At 43.9% G+C, this 20,893-nt stretch overlaps 1 protein-coding gene across 1 annotated transcript in view; it reads right to left on the bottom strand.

The window, feature by feature from the left end:
* The window catches only part of LOC109311361 (cat eye syndrome critical region protein 5 homolog), a 32,964-nt gene extending 12,487 nt beyond the window's left edge, over positions 1-20,477 (bottom strand). The window contains exons 1-3 of the mRNA XM_019536971.1: positions 20,248-20,477; positions 15,184-15,296; positions 11,166-11,259 (exon numbers count right to left, since the gene is read on the bottom strand). Coding sequence (XP_019392516.1) covers positions 11,166-11,259; positions 15,184-15,296; positions 20,248-20,451 — 411 coding nt within the window. The 5' untranslated portion in view covers positions 20,452-20,477. The remainder of the gene's footprint in view (positions 1-11,165; positions 11,260-15,183; positions 15,297-20,247) is intronic.
* Between the last annotated feature and the right edge of the window lie 416 nt (positions 20,478-20,893).

The following is a 20,893-nucleotide window of genomic DNA, read 5'->3' on the forward strand; positions in this document are numbered from 1 at the left end:
TCCACTGTGTATATTGCGTCCATGAGTTATTGTGCCTATCCCCCTGGCAGCAGAAGACTCATGGCTGCCAGGAAAGGCGACGTGTCTATGTTTTGGGGAAGGAGGGAGGGCTTGCAGCTCTACCTCTCCCCCTACCCCCTCTCCCTCCCCTGCCAGAAGACCTGGCACCTGCCCCTTAGTCCAGTGAAATACTGAAGGAAAGTAGTCATTCAGGAGCTCTTTCTCCTGAGTGTTAGGAGCTCTTTCTCATGAGTTGTAGGATGGCCTCACACTTCCATTTGTTTTCCTTCTGTTCCCTACATACTTAAAGGAGGACTTCTTATTGTCCTTGATTTCTGTTGCTAGTTTAAATTCAGTCACCGCCTTAGCGTTTCTAATCTGCTCCCTACAAGTGCAGGCCATTGTTGTACAGTCCTCCTTGGGGACTGTCCCAAGCTTCCATAGTTGGTATGCCTCTTTTTTCTTTTTCAAGAGGACCGTGATATCCCTATTAAGCCAAGAGGACTTATCAGCCCTTCTGCTACCTTTCCTCCGCATAGGAATGGACTTCTTTTGGGCTTCGAGGATCACATCCTTGAAGAACAACCACTCTTCATGCATTCCTTTCACCTTCAGTCTCTAGCCCCACAGTGTTTCCTCTACTATTGCCCTGAGCCTGTTGAAATTCACTTTTTTGAAGTCCAAAACTTCAGCTCTGCAGGCTGATTTGCCTGCCCTGCAGTGGATAGTGAATGGGATGGTTTCATAGTCACTGTCACCCAGGCTACCCCTTATATTCAAGTTGCTCAGATCATCTCCTTTGGCCAAGACCAAGTCTTAGGAGAGCCTTATCTCTGGTTGGCCCGTGCACTTCCTGAGTCAGGTAGAGCTACCTTACCCTCTCCACCCAATGACCACAAAAGTTCTAATACTTTGAACTCTGCATCTTTGTTCGGTAGGTGAAAGGTGAAATGACTAACTGTATGAGATGGTTTAGATAGGGATAATTCTGCCTCAGTTAGGGAGTGGACTAGATGACCTCCAGATATCCCTTACCCCTAGCTTTTCTATGATAGACAGGCTGAACCTCAACAAGTCACTCCCTGGCTTTTATTGTCTGTGTCTCTATCCAAGTATGGTTCCACTGATAGTTATAACATGCAAGGAACTGATTCAATCTATTTACATTTCTGTAAAGAACTAAATTAAATAAAGCCAGAAAACAGATGCACTTTCCTAATCATCTCCTTCCAAATATAAATGCAAGATTTCTTTCCAGAGGAAAGCATTAGGTTCTCAGGTGTATTTTGTCCTATAAAAAAAATGACTTTTCATAAAAAACGAGACTTGCCAGACTTGCAAAAGAACAGCTGAAGTGTAATGGCTTGTTCAGATAAGCAACTAGCAATGTTACTGAGCATGTGTGAGCAAGTCGACTAGCCGAGGTGTTCTGCTTAGTCGAAGTGGCCCCTTAAGGATACAAGAAGCTCACCCTCCGGGCTGCATGCCCCGAACTCGCCTGCCACAACTTTGATGATTCCTGGTTCAGATGGACTGTCTGGTGCGTGCATGTCCAGAAATGAGACCTTGTGTCCATCGGGGAGCTGGTCAGGGCTCCTCCACCCCTACACCCTCGCCCGTGCCTCCGCGTAGAAACCTCTCTACGGTTCCCTCTTCTAGCGTAAGTCCAAACCTCACCAGAAGTGGTGGAGGGATAATGTCAATGCCGCCTCTGCCTAAAGCAGCCGTATCTGGAGCCCCGCTCTCTCTCCTCAAGCAGGGTCCTGCTTCTTTCTCTGGGGCCTTCTTCAATGGGCGTCCTCAGCCCTCCCTCTGGGCCCGCCCCGTGACTCGACGCTGTGAACATGCCACCAACAGTCCGTCTTCCCTTTTTGACCTTTAGAGCTTTCCTTTGTCCTGCTCCCGCCGGAGCCAGATGCTCCAGCATGCTGCATTCAACCCGTCTCCGCTCTGGGTCACCGCCTCTCGCTCACGCACCTCAGTGGAGCCTTACCGCTGCCCCAAAATGTGCGGATCCGGCCTTGGGTGGCGCGCATCCGCCCCTCCACCTCCTCACCGGTGTCCGCCGTTCTCTGTGGCACTTCCAGTTCTGCTCCCCGTTCCGGCGCTGCTTTTGAGCCGGACTCTCCTGCCACACACCTGCAAGAGGTAAATGTTCGCCCCACCTTCCAGCGTCGGGGCGAAGGCGTTCCCGTGGGGGGGCCAGCCCAGCAAGCTCCACAGTCCACTGGTTCACCTGCTCCCGCACAGCATGTATAACACTTGTAGAAAACGTATAGCAGTTGAAGGAGAGTCTTCACCTAGTTAAATTACATTCTAAATTAAGCCATTTTGTTTCAATTCAAGCTTACTTGGCACAATTATTCTACAAAATATGAGCAGGCATTTGGCTTGCTCATGCTCAGTGTCACCGGGGGGAGCCTAGGGGCGGCCATGATCCCCCTAGCGCTCCTTACCGTGTCAAACGGGCGATCCAGCACCCTCTTATCTCGCCCGCCACATCTTTGCTGTTATATTGTTCAATTAGGGAGGCTGCCCTTGATCCCCTCGTACATGGTGTTACACTGGCACTATTCCCCGTTCCATATGGGGTGACTCGGTGCACCCTGGCCTTAGGGGCCATTCGTGCCTCCAACCTCCCCTTTAGCACGCCCCAAGCCTTGCAGCTGTACCAGACGTTATCTGGTCAGTTTCTTATAGTTCTTCCCTGGCGCCTCTGGGCTTGTCATGCCACCAGCCCCTCTTTCTGGCTTCTAATTGTGCCTCGTCTCCGTTGGGCCCCTATCCACGCATTCGCCCTTCTCCAGGCTTGTTCTCGCGTGCCTGCCCCTCTCCGGGACTTTTACCGCGCGCTCGCCCTTCTCTAGGGCTTTGCGCTGGTAGGGTGCCAATCGCTCACCGTGGAGCCTTCTATTCTACTCTGCCTCCTCCGGAGCCTGTGCCGCGCTTCTCGCGCTTCCCTGCCCTCTCTGGGGCCTGTGCCACGCTTCTCGCGCTTCTCTGCCTGAACTCGGGCTTCCCAAGTTTGGGCTCAGGCAGCCTTAGCCCTGCCTGGCCCTCAGACCTGTCTTCTCGGGCCTAGCTCGCGCGCCTCCCGCGCTCGGGGCTCAGGTGGCCCATAGCCGTGCCTGGCCCCCTTACCCTTTTCTGGGTCGTATGCCCTACTGGGCAAACACTGCCCTCATGGGCTGGAGTCTCTACACCCCACACACCACACCTCTCCAGCGCTCGCTCACCATGCCAACTCCAGCACCAATCACTGTGCCGCCCTGGCACCGCTTGCTGTGCCCTTACTGGGCACCAGGAACCCCCAGATTATTGGGGAGCTCCCGTGAAGCCTCCTTGCACCCCTACAGCCTCACCCGGTCCTCCTATCAGGGTCACTCAGCAAACCCCAACCTATCTTTAAAATACCCTGTTATTCAATTGTAAAGTACAAGAAAGAAAATTACTTTTCCCCTGAACTTTTAAGCAATAGATTTTGGCAATCATGAAAGCTGAGAGATTGATAAGCTACTCTAGGTTCTCTGTTTAGCCATATAACACAGAAAGCCATGGCAAAAATACAGCAAGCTTCTTAGGGTATGTCCATACCAGAGTTATTGAGAGACTGCAGCACAGTGTAGAGATATTGAAGCTAGCTCTAAAATGTAACTAGCTGAGCTATCCTAGTAGCAGCATAGAGCATGGCATGGGTTAATCTACGTTGCTTCATGGCTGCAGTATAGACATACCTACACTTAATTCCATTAAGAAACCCCAAAACTAACCTAAGGAGATCACCTCTCTTGCAAGTGTTCATTTTCCACACAGTTGGGCTGCTATAGAAACTGCCAACAAGAATATTAGTGTTAGCGATCAGTGGGGGTGTTGTCAGTGGAGCTTGTTTCAGTTAAGCCATACAGACTAGTTTGTTTTGTACGGAAGCAATAAAACAATTTTATATTCAAGATGCCAAAGGCTGACTAAAATAGTTAAGAAATAGTAGAATATTCTAAGGCAAGCATACCTTGGCTCCCCTCACACCTTCAATGAGCACTTTTATTGATAATGCATACTTCTTCATCCAACTGTCAGAAGGATTAGTTTGAAGTATTGTGTCAATATAGTATGCAAATGATCCTGAATTAACATGGCCCATGGACACCAAGAATATATTACTCCAATTGTTGCATTCCCATTTAACATTTCTAAGGACATGAAAGGGTCACTATTACTAGCGTTGATCAATCTTTTTTCTTCCCACATGAGATGAGCAAGATACTCTGTAGCTCAATTAGTAACATTTTTTTCTCATAGTAGCTACTGTGTTAAACTTTAGGTGCACTATAACATGTTAGACTGCTCCATCAGCATCCTTCTAGTTTCCTCATGGACCTCACATATGACTGCTTTCTCAGTTGCTGAAATCTATTCTGTGATCAATAAATATCAACTGACTGAGTAAAACCTATACCTTTAAATATCCATAAGAGAACAAGGGACTTCAATAGTTTTGTTAATTCACACTTGCAGATGTACCAGAATTTTTCTTAAGATTTTATCATATGATACATCAAGTCAACAATAACGAGAATATCTGAGGATGGGCAAAGCAAACCCTGTTTTCTGTCAAACACTGAAGGACAAATAGCTGATGAAACCTAGCTCTGGTGATGTATTTGCTAGTTTTAGTCATCAACCTTCAAATGTCACCAGCCTGCACTGGACTAAGTTTCAATGTCTCAGCTTAAGAGTTGTCATTGTGTATGATCTCCAATGGAGAACATGGACCTGGGTTAAGCATTCCTGATTGCCTGCTCTGAAAAACAGGGAGAATTTTGATTGTTCAATCAATAAGATTTTGGACTTTAAAAGACAATCATTGGGCCCTAAGTTACACATGGTTTACACTATATGATTTCCTATTTGGTAGCTTGGTATTTTCTTCACTATCCCACTAGGACTTTAAAGATTTTTTAAAAAGCCAAAAAAACCCCCAATTCTGCCCTGAATTTGGACAAAGTAACTGATAACCCAAAAATGTTCAGATGAGGTCAGTTAAAAAACTTCCTTTCATCATGTTGTGTTTTGATTGCAACTTTTTGGTATCAGTTAACTAGACTTTTAGAAAATAAAGCTTCCCCCCACCAGTATTTTTCAAAAACAGCTTTGTCAGAACTGATCCTTCCAATGAATTGGTGTTTTCTGACCAACACCTTTAAAACTTAGTGCAAGCTTTGCTACCCATGTGCCTAGACCTTTGAGGCTGTATTGAAATAGAATTTCAGTGAAGTGGAGGATCTTTTGTAGCTACTTCACAAGTCTTAGGGAAAGCCACTTAAAGCTTTTGCTGCTGCCACAGCTATCCCTACAGTCACTGGAATATTTTATCTTCCCTCCCAGACACAAAACATGCCTCCCCGACCCTGCAAAACTCCCTCAAAAAACAAACAAAAAAAGTCCTTGCCAGTTGGGACACATGCATTTAACTAAGTTCCACAGGGGATGGCAAACAAAACCCTCCAGCAACTGAGCACCCAGTCTAGAGGAGAAAGGATTCAAAGAAGCAACTTAACTCTGGGAAAGAGCCAGTGAGTTACAGGACTGAAATAAGTAGCGCAAAAGGGAAGTGAGTAGGTCAAAATGCAAAATGCGTCTGATGAGAAGTATGGGGAATAAAGAAGATGAGCTGGAAGCTGCAGCCTGTGAAAAGAATCATGATCTGACTGATATCACAGAGACCTGGTGGGAAAGCTCTTATGAGGACTGACATGACAACATAAAGGGTTACACTGTTTCGAAAGGACAGGGTTGGGACAAAAGGCAATAGTGTTGTTGCCTTGTATGTCCCACACGTGCACACTTGTTCCCTGGTTCAGGAGGAAGATGATAGTCAAGCAGAATGCATTTGGGTGAAGATGAAAAGTGATGCAGCACTGATATAACAGTGCAGATTTATTATAGGCCACCAAATCAGGACAAGGAGGTACATCAGGCACTCTTCAAGCAGGTGACAAATCTATCCAAAAGCTATGGGATAGTATTGATGGGAGACTTCAGTTTTCCAGAGATCTGCTGGAAGAACAATGCAGCCAAACAGTGTCAAGCTAGTTCCTAACTAGTGTGGAGAATATAAGTAGGGAATCATCTATCCTGGATCTTATCCTTGACCAACAGGGAAGAACTGGTAGAGGATGGGACCCTAGGGTCGCTGTGCTCTCCCCTAAGGTGCCCTCTGTACCGTGCCAAGTGTTCTCTAAGCACCCTCTGAATCTCGCCCACCATGTCTTTGATCTTGTGCGTTTATTGTAGGGAGGCTGCCCTTCGTTCCCTTGGCTATGGTTTTCCTGCTATGTGCCAGACCCGCCTCGGTCTCCCTGGCACTTGGGCATCCTACAGCCATGCCTCGCTCCGCGCCCTGTTGATGCTCTGTCCCTTCCCAGTCTCGTCCCACTCGGGCTCTCTGGAGCCCTGCCTCACTCTGTACCTCACAGTGTTCAACGGCAGTCACTGCCCCTCTCTCTCTGGGGCTTCTTGCTACCCGCCCTCTGGGCTTCTCGCTCACCCCGCGCCCCACTGGCACTCAGGTTTTCCACAGCCTTGTTTGTTCTGCCTTCCGGGGTACTCGGGGTCAGCCCTCTCCCAATACTACGCCTTTGCCTTGGCACTTGGGGAAGACACCTCCCCCTCTGCTGTGCCCCTGCAGATGCTCTGTGCCCTTGCACTGTCCTTTCTGGCAGTCTGGGACGCACACTCCCTCTGCTGCACCTTTTGGCTTCACGGTTGCTGCCCCTCTCTCTGGGGCTTCTCAGCAGTGCTGCCCCCTCTCTGGGGCTGGGGTCCACACTCTAATGTGGTCCCCTACGAGGCCTTCTCCATCCCCCTATAGCCTTGCCCGAACCTCCGGTGTAACAACCACCAAAACACAAGCCCCTTGGCTCTAACACAAATCTATGCCTCATGGCTAAAACATCCTCCAAACCACACCACAAGTGTTCCATCTCTCACCCGTGTCACTAGCTGCTCGCACATCCAGGCCCCTTTTCCTTTTCACACGTTCAGGGCTGAGCTCCTTCCTCCTTGGCTGCAGGCTGCCTTCCCCCTCTGGGCTTTGGCCTGTGATTTATGTCTGAGCCAGGCCCTGCCCCTTTCTTCAGCTGACCAAACAGGTGTGTGTCCTTAGCTTCCTCTGGTTGTAACCAGCAACCGGCACCTGAGCCACTACTCCAGCTTTCCAAGTAGCAGGCACCTTAGTGCCCTGCTACAGATGTGAAGGTGATGAATAACTTGGGAGGAAGTGATCATAATGTGATAAAATTCCAGATCCTGAGACAGGGAAAGCACGAGGTCAGCAAGATTAGGATGCTACATTTCAAGAGGCAGATTTCATCTGACCCATGGAGTTAATACGTATGGTGCCATGGGAAGACAGATCAAAGGATAAAAAGGTACCTAGGAGAGCTGGGAGCTCCGAGTGGGCACAGTATTGGAGACCCGACAAGAAACTGTCCCGACACAATGGAAGCACAAGAAGAATGGCCACCATGGCTGCACAAGGAGCTTCTAATATATCTCATATGCAAAAGGAAAGCGTATGGGCAATGGAAGAATGGCCAGGTCACCAAGGACACATACCAGGAAATAGCAAGAACCTGCAGGGACAAAATCAGGAAGGGAAAGATACAGAATGAGCTGCCCCTGGCAAAGGAGCTTAAGGACAACAAGAAGAGGTTCTATAAGTATGTTGGCCAGAAAACAAAGACCAAAGATCCCCCTGTTAACAAGCCAGGGGGGACTCCTAACCAAAGATTCAAAGAAGACAGGTCTACTCAACAGCTACCTTGCCTCAGTTTTCACAGAAAATTAAGCTGCAGTCAGACATCTAATAAGGAGTAACTGGATAAAGAAGGGGGCAAGCTGAGGGAGGAGATCAAGAGACAGAGAGCTTTTGGTAGGTTTAAATTCATTCAGGTCAGCAGGGCAACACAAACTTCATCCCAGCATAGTAAAGGAACTGGCAGAGGACATCTTGGAGCCCTTGGCAAGGATCTCCATAAAGTCATGGGAGGTGGGCCAGGTACCAGAGGACTAGAAAAGGGCCAGTGTTTTCCCCTCTTTAAAAAAAGGAAAGGAGGAACGCCACAGAACAGTTGGCCTCACCTGAATACCTGCAACATTACTGGAACATACAATAAGGAAGACCATTTACAAGCATCTGGAGGATAAAAGGTTTATCACAAGCAGTCAGCATGGATTTATGAAAAACAAATCATGTCAACCAAACTTGGTCTCCTTTGACAAAGTAACTACTTGGGTGGGTGAAGGGAATACTGTGGATATATTGCATCTGGACTTCAGCAAAACCTCTGACAACGTCCCCCACAACCCTCTTAAAAACAAACTGGAGAAAAGCAGGCTAGATAAAACTTCTACAAGGTGGCTCAATAGCTGTAAGCAAAGGGTAATTATTAATAGGTCCATGTCAGAATGACAGGAGGTTTCAAGTGGAGACCCACAGGGGTCTGTCCTAGGTCCAGTGCTGTTCAACACTGGGGCCAAGACAGGTGATTTGGATGCTGGCACAGGAAGCTTCTTGCACAAGTTTCCAGACTACACAAAAATAGAAAGGACTGAGAACATACTAGAGGAGTCGAGCACAATTCAGAAGGATTTTGACAGATTAGAAAATTGGGCTAGAGCTAACAGGATGAAGTTAAATTTGGACAAATGCCAGGTGTTACATCTCTGGAAGAATAAAGAAAACAAATATGAAATGCGTGACACATGACTGCATGGTAGCACTACAGAAAAAGGACTTGGGAGTCTCGATAGATCACAGATTTAGTATAAGTCTGCAGTGTGAGACAGCTGCACAAAAGGCAAATGCAGTTTTTGGATGCATCAATAGCAGTATTATGTTCAAGACACAGGAAGCAATAGTGTCTCTACTCAGCACTGGTCAGGACTCATCTGGAGTACTGTGTGAAGTTCTCCATTTTAAAAAGGACATGGAGAAGTTAGAGAGTCCAGAGGTAGGCAAACATGATAAAAGGTTTTAAAAGCAAGTCATATGGGGAGAGGTTGAAGATGCAGCCAAGTAAGTTTAGACTGAATATCCAGAAAACTTCTTCACTGTTAGAACAGTGAGGCAGTGGAATAGACTGTCTAGGGAAGTTGTGGACTCTCCATCACTGGAGATGTTCAAGAAGTTGGACAGTCACTAGTCAGGGATTATCTACTATGGGTACTTCCCATACTTCTGGGCTTTGCTGGTTGCTCCCCCCCACACACTCTTTCTGCTATACATGCAGGGTGTTTTTAAGCCTTCCTCAGAGACACTGGGGGTTGGCTACATACAACGATAGGGATTTTGACTGGGGTGTGCCAGTGCTCTTGCTGAGACCAAAGCTGGAGGTTCCTGGCTAGATGGTCCTGCCTCTCTGCTCAGGGTCAGATCAATCTCCATTTTAGGGGTCAGGAAGGAATGATCAAATTGGTATGGACTATGGGGGCTTTTGCCTTCATCTGTAGTGGTGGTGGAAGAGAGGGGGGTTCTATCTGGGATTTCCTAAGCATGTATTGACAACATTTCATAGAAGCAGGAGGTTGCTTGCCATGGTTCCCCTGCTTTACCTGTGGCAGGTTAGGCTATTAGATCCACGGTGTGTCAGGGTTGATGGTAGTTTTATGTAGATTTTAGATTATGGATTATATAGGATGGTTGGATAGGGATCATTCTTCCTCAGGCAAGGGGCTGGAGGTGACCTCTGGATGTATCTTCCATCTCTACTTCTCTACGATTAAGCAGAGAAGCTGTCCTTTTTTGCTGGAAAAGAAGCAAGCCTGGAGACAAGATGCAGCTCCCAAGATGCCTGCCACTTGTGTTTGGTTTGCTAACCCTCTCAGCCATAATAAGGGCTGAGCACTGTCACTTGTAGCTGAAGCAGTAAGTGAGCTGCAGACAGTATTTTGATAAGGCTTTTGATGTGGAAATGATGCTTCACCTACAGAAATGCATATAAAAAGCTATTTACAATAAATACTGTCAATCTTGCTACTACCTTTGCAAGTGTCTGGGGCCTAACCCCACATGACACAATAAGTCCCCCTGGGAACCCAGACTGTTTCAGGAATTGTGGCATGCCAGGAGACAGTCTGGATGAGGCAGCAGGAATTCTGAGCCACAACAGGCAGTTTCTTGTACTTCTTGAACACTATGCTTGCAGAAAGACTTACTCTGCCACAGTCAACCAGGGCTCTGGAAAGTCTTTTACCCTATATATTTTGCGTTCTAAAAACAAGGTGCGTTGGTGCGTTTTAGTTTTTATTTGGTGGGGGGAGGCACTGTATGGAAGAGATAATAGTATATCCTAGTATGCTACAAATAAACAGAGGGCTTCATTAAGCAAGCCTGTGAGCCTCCCATCCCATTTCAGTTAAAGGTAATTTAAATCAGGAAAGCTTACATATGCCAGTATAATCAGTTTTGTTACAGCTTATGGGGTAAGCAATTAAGCAATGCCTTTGGAAGGAATATAACAAATCACTAACCACACAACCTAGCAGTAATACCTTACCAATATTGTCACAATCCTGCATGAAAGAAAAAAAATAATCTTCCTTCCACTTTTCTTCAGAAAACATGAAGTCTGCTATACTGAGAAGTTTATTAGGCAACTGAACAAAATCTAATGTTTTTTGTATATATTTTGCTATAGATAAGTAAGGCAGGAAGGAATCTCAGGGTCATCTAGTCCAAGCCGCTACTTATTAAAGCAGGACCATCCCTTTCTAAGCCATTCTAGACAAGCATTTGTCTTAACCTGTTCTTCTGAACTTCAAGAACAAATTCACATAAAACTACCAAAGTCTGAAACAACAGACACACACTTTAACTTGCCACAGGTACAGAAGGCAGATGAGGGCATTATAAATCTACTAGGTTATAGATCAAAAGCTGCAACTGAGTATTCAATCACTGAGTCAATGTGAATCCTAGTGACAAGATGACCTATTAGAAAAATCTGTTCAATAGCTTTAGCATTGCAGTGAACCAAGAACTGAGGTAGAAATCAAATTCAAAAACACAATACAAAAGAGAATAAACTAATGCTACTAAGTAGTCATTGACAATACTGAGTATTAGCCAACAGCCACAGAAAAGTTTCAATATAAATACTCACCAAAATTTTAGGCCTTCTGTCATGGTCCACCATATCCAGCAAAGGGTACATCTCCCGTAGCATATCAATAGTAATAGGCCGACAAAAACCCAAACTGTAAAACTCCAGTTAAGGACACAAAAATACCTACATATTTCTATATCTTAAAATTAAGAACATAAAGTCAACAAATTGTAATATATCAAGTTACAGTCCTGGCAACACAAATCACATGAGAACACAATACAGAAAGTCAGAGACCCTAACTTCATTTTAATCTATATCATGAAAAAAGCTACTTCACTTGGATTTGGGCTTGCTTTGTAGCTTTACTAGGACAGCTCACATAGACAGAAGTGGAAAAAAGCATGCATTTCAAAACCCAACATCACTATAACATCTTATTTTGCATTTGCTTAAAAGTTCATCAGAAGTTATAGCTAAATAACCATTGTAAAATGTTATTTGCAAATCATATTTTGGCTAGTTGACTATTTAGATTTTGATAGAAGGAAATTATGGATATGAAAAGATGTAGCCTTTGTGCCTCCACAAAAATGTTCATGGGGGCACAAATGCCAAACAGATCTCAGAGCCCCTTTTCATGCCAAAAATACGCCAAATTTGTGGCTATGACATAGGTGTATGTTGTGCTGCTATCTTGTGGCTGGCATCTGTTTTAGGATGGAAAAGCACAGGGAGCCTGGGACTGCCTGCACTCTTCAGCCTACCCAGCTGGCATTCCTGGGGCCCAATCCTGCACACCCCGGGAGCAGGAATTCCTGGGGTCCCCGGAACCTCAAAAGTGCCTGCCTGGATTTCCCCATTTGGGATTCCCAGGGAATGTGTCTACACTCCAGTGTGGTCCCAGGCTTGGATCACCAATCAGCAGGATCCAGCTCTCCCTGCTTGCAGAGATGTGCCCTGGAGGTTCCCCACAGGGCACATCTGCAAGCACGGAACACATTGCCTGTTGTACCACAGGATAAAGAGAGTAGGATAACAAGCGACATGCATTTCACCCAGTGAAGCTGATCAGGATTTGTCCCAGCACAACTGGTCTGCTTCAATGGGCGATGTTTATCTGTACCTTAAGAAACCATTAATTTTACCTTAAAAGTGGGGGGGGGGGAATTTAAAAAGGAAAGGGAAGGAAAAACCTCCTATACTGAATGAGATCATGAAGCAATCTTCTAATTTTCATAGCAATACCCTTAAGAAACAGAATTCCATTAAATCTAAACCTTAATGGAGTAATTCAAAGAACACTTGTTTGTTTATGAATAGTATAAACATCCAATGCTCAGTACTAGCAAAACCTGCCCTCAAACATATGCAAAAATACAAGAAGGATCAAAAACTATTTAAAAAGCTGACCATTTGTTTCTTCCTGATGAAGTATGTCTTATATTCAAAAGCTTGTCCAATGTTATTCCAATCATGCACTTGGTCCAATAAAAAGATATGACCACACAAAAAACATCCTCCCTTTCATACCAGGATTTCAGTCATTCATAAAGATTTTAAAATCTTTGAAAGTACATGTTCAGTATAAGTCTAATTATACCTGAGGTTTATATTGTAGATACAATCATGAATTTGAAAACTAATGTAAGAGATCCCATCATGCTGTTTCTTACTATGCCTGAATGTTTATAGTTGTCCAAAGAGTATTCTTGGTAACTAGCTTTAAATTTTCAAATGGATAATGTAAGCAAAGTATCAAGCATATTTTGCCTTGTTTAAATAAAATTCCAATCTGAACATCTGTTTTTAAAGTTTTAATGAAAATTTTAATTTAGTGAGAAGGTACTGAATTTGGAGATCATGTCAGATTCAATGCATATATAAAAAGACTAATTATAAAATTCCTTTCTTCATAAACTTCACCAAGCATAAATGTTCTGGGGTGCTCAGATCATGTGATGGCCTTAACTATATCCACGTAGATTCCTTAATTATGTCCTCAGTGTCACTCATGCAACCCTCTTGTCCTCAAGGTATATGCATATTTGGTCTAGCTGTAACTTGTATTTAGCCAATAATTCTGTTAAAACACATGCAGAACAGAGTTTCTCTTACTCTCTGATGCACTGCTCTTGCAGGACTACCAGGAATGCAGAGTCACATAACATTTTATCCAGTAAGCACAGTAGATAGGATTCTGATAACAATCTGGGAAGCTATTTAAACATTATGTCACCATTAGTTATTTTCCAATGTAAAAAACACTCTTAGAGAAATTAACTCTGAAAGCTGAAGTTTTCCAGGAAACAAGCAAAATAGCCCAAAATGCTTTCCTTCCCACAAGACATGGGTACCAGGTGTGTCTTATTTATAACGTGAAGAATGTTCTTCTGGTGGGTGGTGCTATTATCTGCTCTAGGGCCCCCTCTACACATTATACTTAAAGTGAGATTAATGAATTAACCATACCTTAAACTGTGACTCAAGATATATGTTTAACCAATTATAGGAATGACAAAACAAGCAATAAGGTACAAAGTTATTTCACAAAAAATTTTAACAAATTTACAGCTGTTTCTAATCATGCCATTAATTAAACCTGTGGCTAAGTACTCCCCTTTGGCTGGTAGCCCCATCACCTGAGGGGCTGCCAGCCAAAGGGATGCACCACCAGCATTCCCAGAACTGCTGCTGCGGCGAGCCTCATCAGCTGCTGGGCTTGCAGCAGTGGAAGCGTTCTTTCCACCGCTGGACATCGCTGTCCCCACGGCCAGCCCTGCAGCCAACAGAACTGCCCCTGATGTCCTGACAAGGCATCAATGGTGACAGCATTCCCAGCACTGCCCATGCTGTGACCCCCACAGTCATGGAAGCTGGCACGGGGGGCCTGGGATCATGACTCTGGATTCCTCCAGCACCAGTGATAAGACAACAGGATCTAATCAGTGCTTGATCCCACAATCGTGCCTCCTGCCATGCGCATGTGTCATGGCAGGAGGCACACTGGGATTTCAATAGCGTAACTAGCCCTGAAACAGAGTCTTATCTACACTTCCACATTTTAAATAGAACAGAGATTTGAAAGTCGCTGAATTGTAAGAAATACTTAGCCTCTGCAGTGTCAGACAATCATGTTTTATTATACATAGTCCTGTCATGAAAGGTAAAAATGCATAATACCACCTTATAATATTGTATGCAAAATTGGTAAAAACAATGCCTGCCATACAAAAGGATTAGAATGGTCTAAAGCAGGAGTGGCCAACCTATGGCATGGGTGCCACAAGAAGCCTGTGTGCATGCAGCAGACTGGGGAGAGAACAGGCAGCACAGTGGCGGATAGACAGGAAGCAGAAAGAAATATAGTAGATCAGGCAGGGAGAACAAGGAAAGAAGCAGAATGCAGAGCAGTAGATCAGGAAGGGAAAGGGGATTGGAGTTGCACTTAGAAAGGGTTCAAGGCCAATTGTGGCAAGCCTGCCAAAAATAGGTTTTGCCCCCACTGGTCTAGAGCTCCCCTGTCTTTGTGCATCTCATTATTTTTAATTAAACATTAATGCAAATTCCCAGAAAAGAAACAAAAAATATTGCTTTCTAAGGGAAGTTTCAAACTTGAAGACAGACTTCACAGCATAAAATCCCTTTTAGAGAAATTAACTCTGAAAATTGAAGTCATTAGGGATAAACTATATAACCCAAGAAAGAAAATTTGTTAAAAGCAAGTTTATTTCAAGAATAGGCCTGTCAAATGGTTCTTGAAATACATTCCTAGTTACCAGATAACAATATCCCAAGGTTCATCCTCGGGGCAGTCCCTTAAGAAGCGATTAGTCATTTTCATAGTTCAAGTACTTCTGTACCCTAGCATAAAAAAGGTTAAGTAAAGAAGGGGAAAAACAAAACAAAAATGAAAAGGTACTGCACCATACCAACAATGTTAGCAGTTTTGAACAAAGAAACAAACACTGCGTTCAGTTTCTAACATTGTCTAAAATACATTTTAACATTTCACCGAAAAAGATGAACTAGATGAATGAAAATAAAAACATAAAATGTCCTTTTAAAAGGATACCAATTGGCAATATCAAGAAGTGGTCCTTGCCCAGACACAAGAACGCATTTGTTATGATAACGTTTGAACATTCTCAAAGGACTATGAGACAGCATGACCTGGTCTTGTGAAATCTGTTTGGGATAAAATAAGAACACACCATTTCTTTCAAATGCATTTTTTATTTTAGGCTGAAAAAACATGTACAGGGTTGATCAATACACTATTGTCAGTGGTTTCTGATTTCATTATCCTGTAGCAAAACCTCCAGTTTTTCTTTTTTTATTTATTTTAAAATGCATTCCCTCCCCTTCCCCAACCATTTCTGACTTTTTCTCTCCCTCTCTATTCCCTATAGACAAGCATAAGTTAAGATGTAGGATAAGCTTTAACATTTTATTTTAGGTAGTAAGTTTTATTTTTCTCTCTCCTCTTCGCAAATAAGTTTCCTGCTATTTTGATATCAATACCCACTGTTTTATAAGTGATAATTATTATGTTTGCACTGCTTTTATATTGTCTGATTACTGTTTTAGGCCTATATATGTAAGTTAGCATAAGTCATGTCAAGTTTCCACTTTGTATGTCAAGCCTCCATGTTGGGTCCTCTGCCTGGACATCCCCCGTGTTGCAACTGTATGATTCATGTACCCCTCCCAGGTAAACTGGTTCCCAGATGAATAAGAATGATTGGGAATGATTGAAATACAATGGTAGCAGGCCTCTACTGAATGGCCTGTAATGACCAGGCCATCACCTCGCATTGACTCATACAGGAACCACAGACCTCACTCAGGAACAGAGAGAAGAACCCAGCATTTGAAAGACAAAAGACCCTGCAGAACCAGCAACTCTTATCATTACAGACACCCAAAACTGCACATCCCTGCATGGAGCACACATGGTCAGTACGCCAGGGGCTGACCCTTGCTTGAGCATGCCTCCTGTCACTAGTGTCACACAAAGTCTACCCCTATAAAAAGAGGCAGTGAAGACAGACCCAGTGGGACGCCCTCTCCATCTGGACCAGCACCATGCCACACCACCTATCCACTCAGAGGCCCTGCTGGTGACCCCCCTCTGGACAACACCTCCTGGACAAGGACCCCTTTCCAGCCTGGATAGGTAGCCTATCACCCCCCACCCCGTCTTCAGCCAAGGATTTGGACTCTGCTTCTCTTCCCTAGCTGGACTCCAACCCTTCCACTGAGTCTCTTTCTCCTGCTGCCATTGTCAGTGCGTGTGCATGTACCAATAACTTCATGGGGCTGTGTAGTGTGTTGGCTGTTTAATAAAACTCTTATTTGGACCCCTAAGTTGGGTTTTGCTTTACTATGGTTTGGCCCTGCTCCAATCTCTGCTCCTTGCCCCTCTAACTTGTCTCATTTCTCCCTCTCCTGCTTCTGGCTTTCTGCCACCTCCAACACCTGTCCTGAGCTCCTCTCTGCCTCCAAACCCCCTGTTTCTTTGCTACTGTCTTATCCCCACTGCCTTTTCCCCTAAGTAACCAGGTTTCTGCCTCAGTTTCTTTCCTGGCTGTCTCCTCCTTGCCACCATTTATTTGCCCCCCTTCCCCCCCCCACCAATCTCAGCTGTCTGCCTCAGTTTCCAGCCCCAGTCTACCTTAAATAAACCCTAAGCCTTACTTCCTCAGCCAGCTTCTCTGTAGTCCACCGGTTCTAATCCCAGTTCTGGCAACTTTCATTCCCTATACTTTAACTCTCTCTCACCTTAACCTTCCCCCAAGTACCCCAGGTACCCCAAGCACACATATACACACTACCATCCAAGTTAGGAACTCACCTGTGTGTATGTGTAGGTGGGTTGTATGTGTGAACTGGTGAGTGTGTGTGCGTGCATATATATATCATTGTGTGCATGATATATGAATTAGTGATCTGTGTTTAACTTTTGGCGTGTATAGTGTATGTGCTTGAATTGGTGATAGGTATGCATGTGCCTAGGCTGGTTTGGATGTGTATGTGCCTGAGCTGGTTGTGTGTGTGTGCGCGCGTGTCTAATTGATTTGTGTGTTTGTATATGTGTAATTGTGTCACACCCTCCTGTCTAACAGTGCAATATTGAGATCCTGAGAGTTGGCCTAACCCCACAGGACAACATTTTATGGTGGAGAATACAAGCATATTGCGGGTATTAGGAGGAGTGAGAAGTGTGGGTTGGGTGAGCTAGTGTGCTTGTGTATTCGATGTCTGTTTGTGTTGTATTTGAAGCACTGCTGTTTCTGTATGGACACCTACACCATTACTGTTGTTGTGATTATAGACCTTATCCCAGAGCAGGGTGGGCATACCCAGTGTAGGGTCAGCATTATTAAGGTGAACTCCTGCAGGACAGGGGCTTGAGCACCCACAGCACTTTCTTTGTTGTTATCATTGTGTTTGTTGTTGTTGTTGTTGTGGTTGTTGTAGGGCACAGAAGTCCAGCAACCAGTATGTTCAGGCAGAAGACCCCCAGACCAGGCATAAGTGATCATAGGGCTCAGGGGGTGAAAAAGGAGGAGGCAGGTTCTCTCCAGCAGAAATGCTTTTAAGATCGTTTTGTTTTGAAGCTTTTGAGATTTTGTGTCTTGAGCTTTGAGATGTCTGAAATTCTGAGTATATTGCTGGCTGTAAGCTACTGTTTGGTGCATGACACTGGGTTTTGTTTACTGTGAAGAGTTAGTATAGTCTAGTATTTAGACCCGAGTAGAAAGGGTAGCAACCTGGTTCTCTGACTTCCCCCTTTTGTGCCAGATTTGGGACATAAGGGAGATCCAGTTCTTGAAAAGTGCTGGGTCTGGGCAGGTTGAAAACCATTATGATTGAAACTCCCCCCCCTCCAGCTTGTACCTGTATTGTTACAGCCCTATGCGAGGGAGTTAAAGAAAATGTCACTAGGAAAGATGCATGGTTCACTCATTCAGATTTGTTTCCTTACGCAGAAAGATTCAGAAAGCAAGGAGCTGTGATAAAGAGAGGGAAAGGAAAAAGATAGAGGGAAAACAGGCTGTGAGGCAGCTGTGATAGAGAGAGATGTGGAAAGTGTTTAGAAAGAGAAGAGAGAATGAGAGATTAACAGAGTTTGAATGCTAGAGAAGGTAGGAGGAAAGAGTAAGAATGCAATTTTAGGAATGACTGCTCTAGAGCAGGGAAAAGCTGCAGTTGCTTTAAGGAAAAGTTGTGTCCTGATCTCAGAGTGCTTGAGGTCATGCTATGGTCTGTTTGGGTTAAGTACAACTCCCTATATCACTGCTCCAATAAGAAGTCAGTAGCAGAGAAGACTAAGTTCTGTGCCAGAGACTGTGAATGTTTGTAACACAAGTAAAGCCAAGAGATTGCAGGGATTGTTGAGGTGTTTGTGCAAAACAGTGTTGTGTGTTTGCTTTGTGCCTGTGTTACACTCCTAGAAGTGTAGAAGTATATCCTTATTGGTAATGGGGGTGAGATGTAAGAACATGGAAAAAGCTTTCTAAGCAAAAATTCTGAGGGAGAAATTGTCCCTCTGAGGGATGCCAATGCCCTTGTTGCAGTTGGGCCATGTTGTCACTTTAAAGATGAGTTTTTCAGGAGGGCTCCACTGAGCAATTAATTTTGGGAGCCCCCTTGTTAAATAAATCACCAGACCCTCAGGAATAGGGTGAACAGTCTTTTCTATCCTGCCAACCACCCTTCTTGGCTAGCAGGAAGGAAAAGCTCTGAGCTGTGTTTGTTTTCTTTTGCAGAAACCACAGTGTAATCAAAGGTGATCAATAAACCATGAGGCCTCATTACCACCAGCAGCATCTTCCTCATCACAGCCATGGCAAAAAAAAAAAAAAATGGTCTTGCTTGTGTTGTCTTGTTATATGTTTTGTGTTTGTTTGTTTGGTTTAAGTTGTCACAGTTTAAATACATATGAATATCATAAAGATATAATAAAAGTCATTGGTAATACCCCCTCTAAAAACTGAATCTGTCTGTGGATCCCAGACCAGAACACTTCTGTCCAGCTGGACTGGAAAGTTGTTCTGATATTTGAAACAAGGGCAGCAATTCTCAAAAAAAAAAAAAAAAAAGTTTTAGATTCCACTTGGTTAGCAAAATGATATTTATTAAAGGTTATGTGCATTTTGGTTGGGGGGGTGTTGTTTGTTTATACTTCTCTTAAGGATATAAATACTATTTAGAATATCAGTATAATAAGATGTATGTAAAAACTGCATTCAAAGTCATATTTTAATAAGCAAAGAGACAACTATACCATTGTAACTGTTCAAATCAACCTCTTTATGCTATTTTCTCTCTCTTCCACCCCCAAAGGTTTTTCTCTTTAAATATCTTTTAACTGCCTAAGTTTTGTTTTAACTTCAAACCAGCTGAAGATGACACGCCTCCTTTCTATATAGCTGGACAATGGTGTGCCTGAGCTGGTAGTGTGTGTGTATGCACCTAATTGATTTGTGTGTTTGTATATGTGCAATTGTGTCACACCCTCCTGTCTAACAGTGCAATATTGAGATCCTGATAGCTGGCCTGACCCCACAGGGCAACATCCAAAACTCACTATAGAAAACACTGCTTCCCAAACATACCCTTGATGCATCTTTCTGTTTTTGCCATAATTTCCTAGCCAAAAATACTAAGTATGATACAAGGCAGAAAAAAACTTTAAGATTATTAAACTTACAAATGGACAGATCACACACCCCTTTTATCTTTTAGAACTCCTTTATTCATAGGGTTTTTACTGTCAGGTCTGTACAATCAGCTAAGACACACCATTAATTGGCCAAGTCCAGGAACAGGGCATTAGGAACACCATCATCCTAACCTTAGCAAGGTAGTGAGAAACACTTGGGTCCCATTGGGAATTTATGAAATTCCATTAGTAGTAGTTGCTTGTGGCAATACCTTACACCCATATACTCCTTCCAACCAAATTATTTCAAGGGCTTTACAAAGCATGTCTTTTCTAATAGTAAAGATCATTAATTGAAAAACTGAAATGCATTTAGTGCAGGATCCTCCCTTTATAATTCACACAAAAAACCCCCAACAAAACAAACAACCCCCCCCCCCCAAATACCCACAATTAAGAGTTACTCACTGGCACTCCCAGAATATGAGACAACTGATCAGCCTTTTTCTGGCGAAGACAGTTCCCTGCATTGGTGACAAACACAACAGGCACCAAGAAATGTCCTTGAGAATTCACTAGCTTTTGAAAAGCTACTTTAGCAGCAGGAATTGGAGTCTTTCCTCGTACCAATACTCCATCAATGTCAAAGAGAAAACCAAAAGTAGGCTGCATGTGAGGCTATAAAGACAAAAAATAGGTGAAAAAAGTATTTTATTATTTTCATCATTACACACATTCAGTAAAGATTACAGTACCCTGCCCTGATAGCACAATCGTTCTGCTCTCTCCAGGATGCTTATAACAGTAATCAGTGATCAAATAGCCTCCTTAAAGTAACATACCTTTTCAAATAAATTTAAGGCTAAAAAAATATAATGTCATTTTCCATTGGCTCTGGAAAAGCTGATTTTCACAGACTCCCTCCACAAAGTTAAGGTCAATCTACCTCTTTATATAGCTACAGACAAGTAACTCCTAAACTCCCCCTCTGACCCCCAATTTTTTTCTTCAACTATTTTAGAGCTCTTCTGACCGCTAGGCTTCTAACTTCAGTAAAGATTTGCCCATTGCTAGAGACTACACATACTATTCTTAAAGCCAGCATTTTTTCCTA

The sequence above is a fragment of the Crocodylus porosus genome, unplaced genomic scaffold (assembly GCF_001723895.1).
Source record: "Crocodylus porosus isolate Cpor-Errol unplaced genomic scaffold, CroPor_comp1, whole genome shotgun sequence".
Classification (NCBI taxonomy): domain Eukaryota; kingdom Metazoa; phylum Chordata; order Crocodylia; family Crocodylidae; genus Crocodylus; species Crocodylus porosus.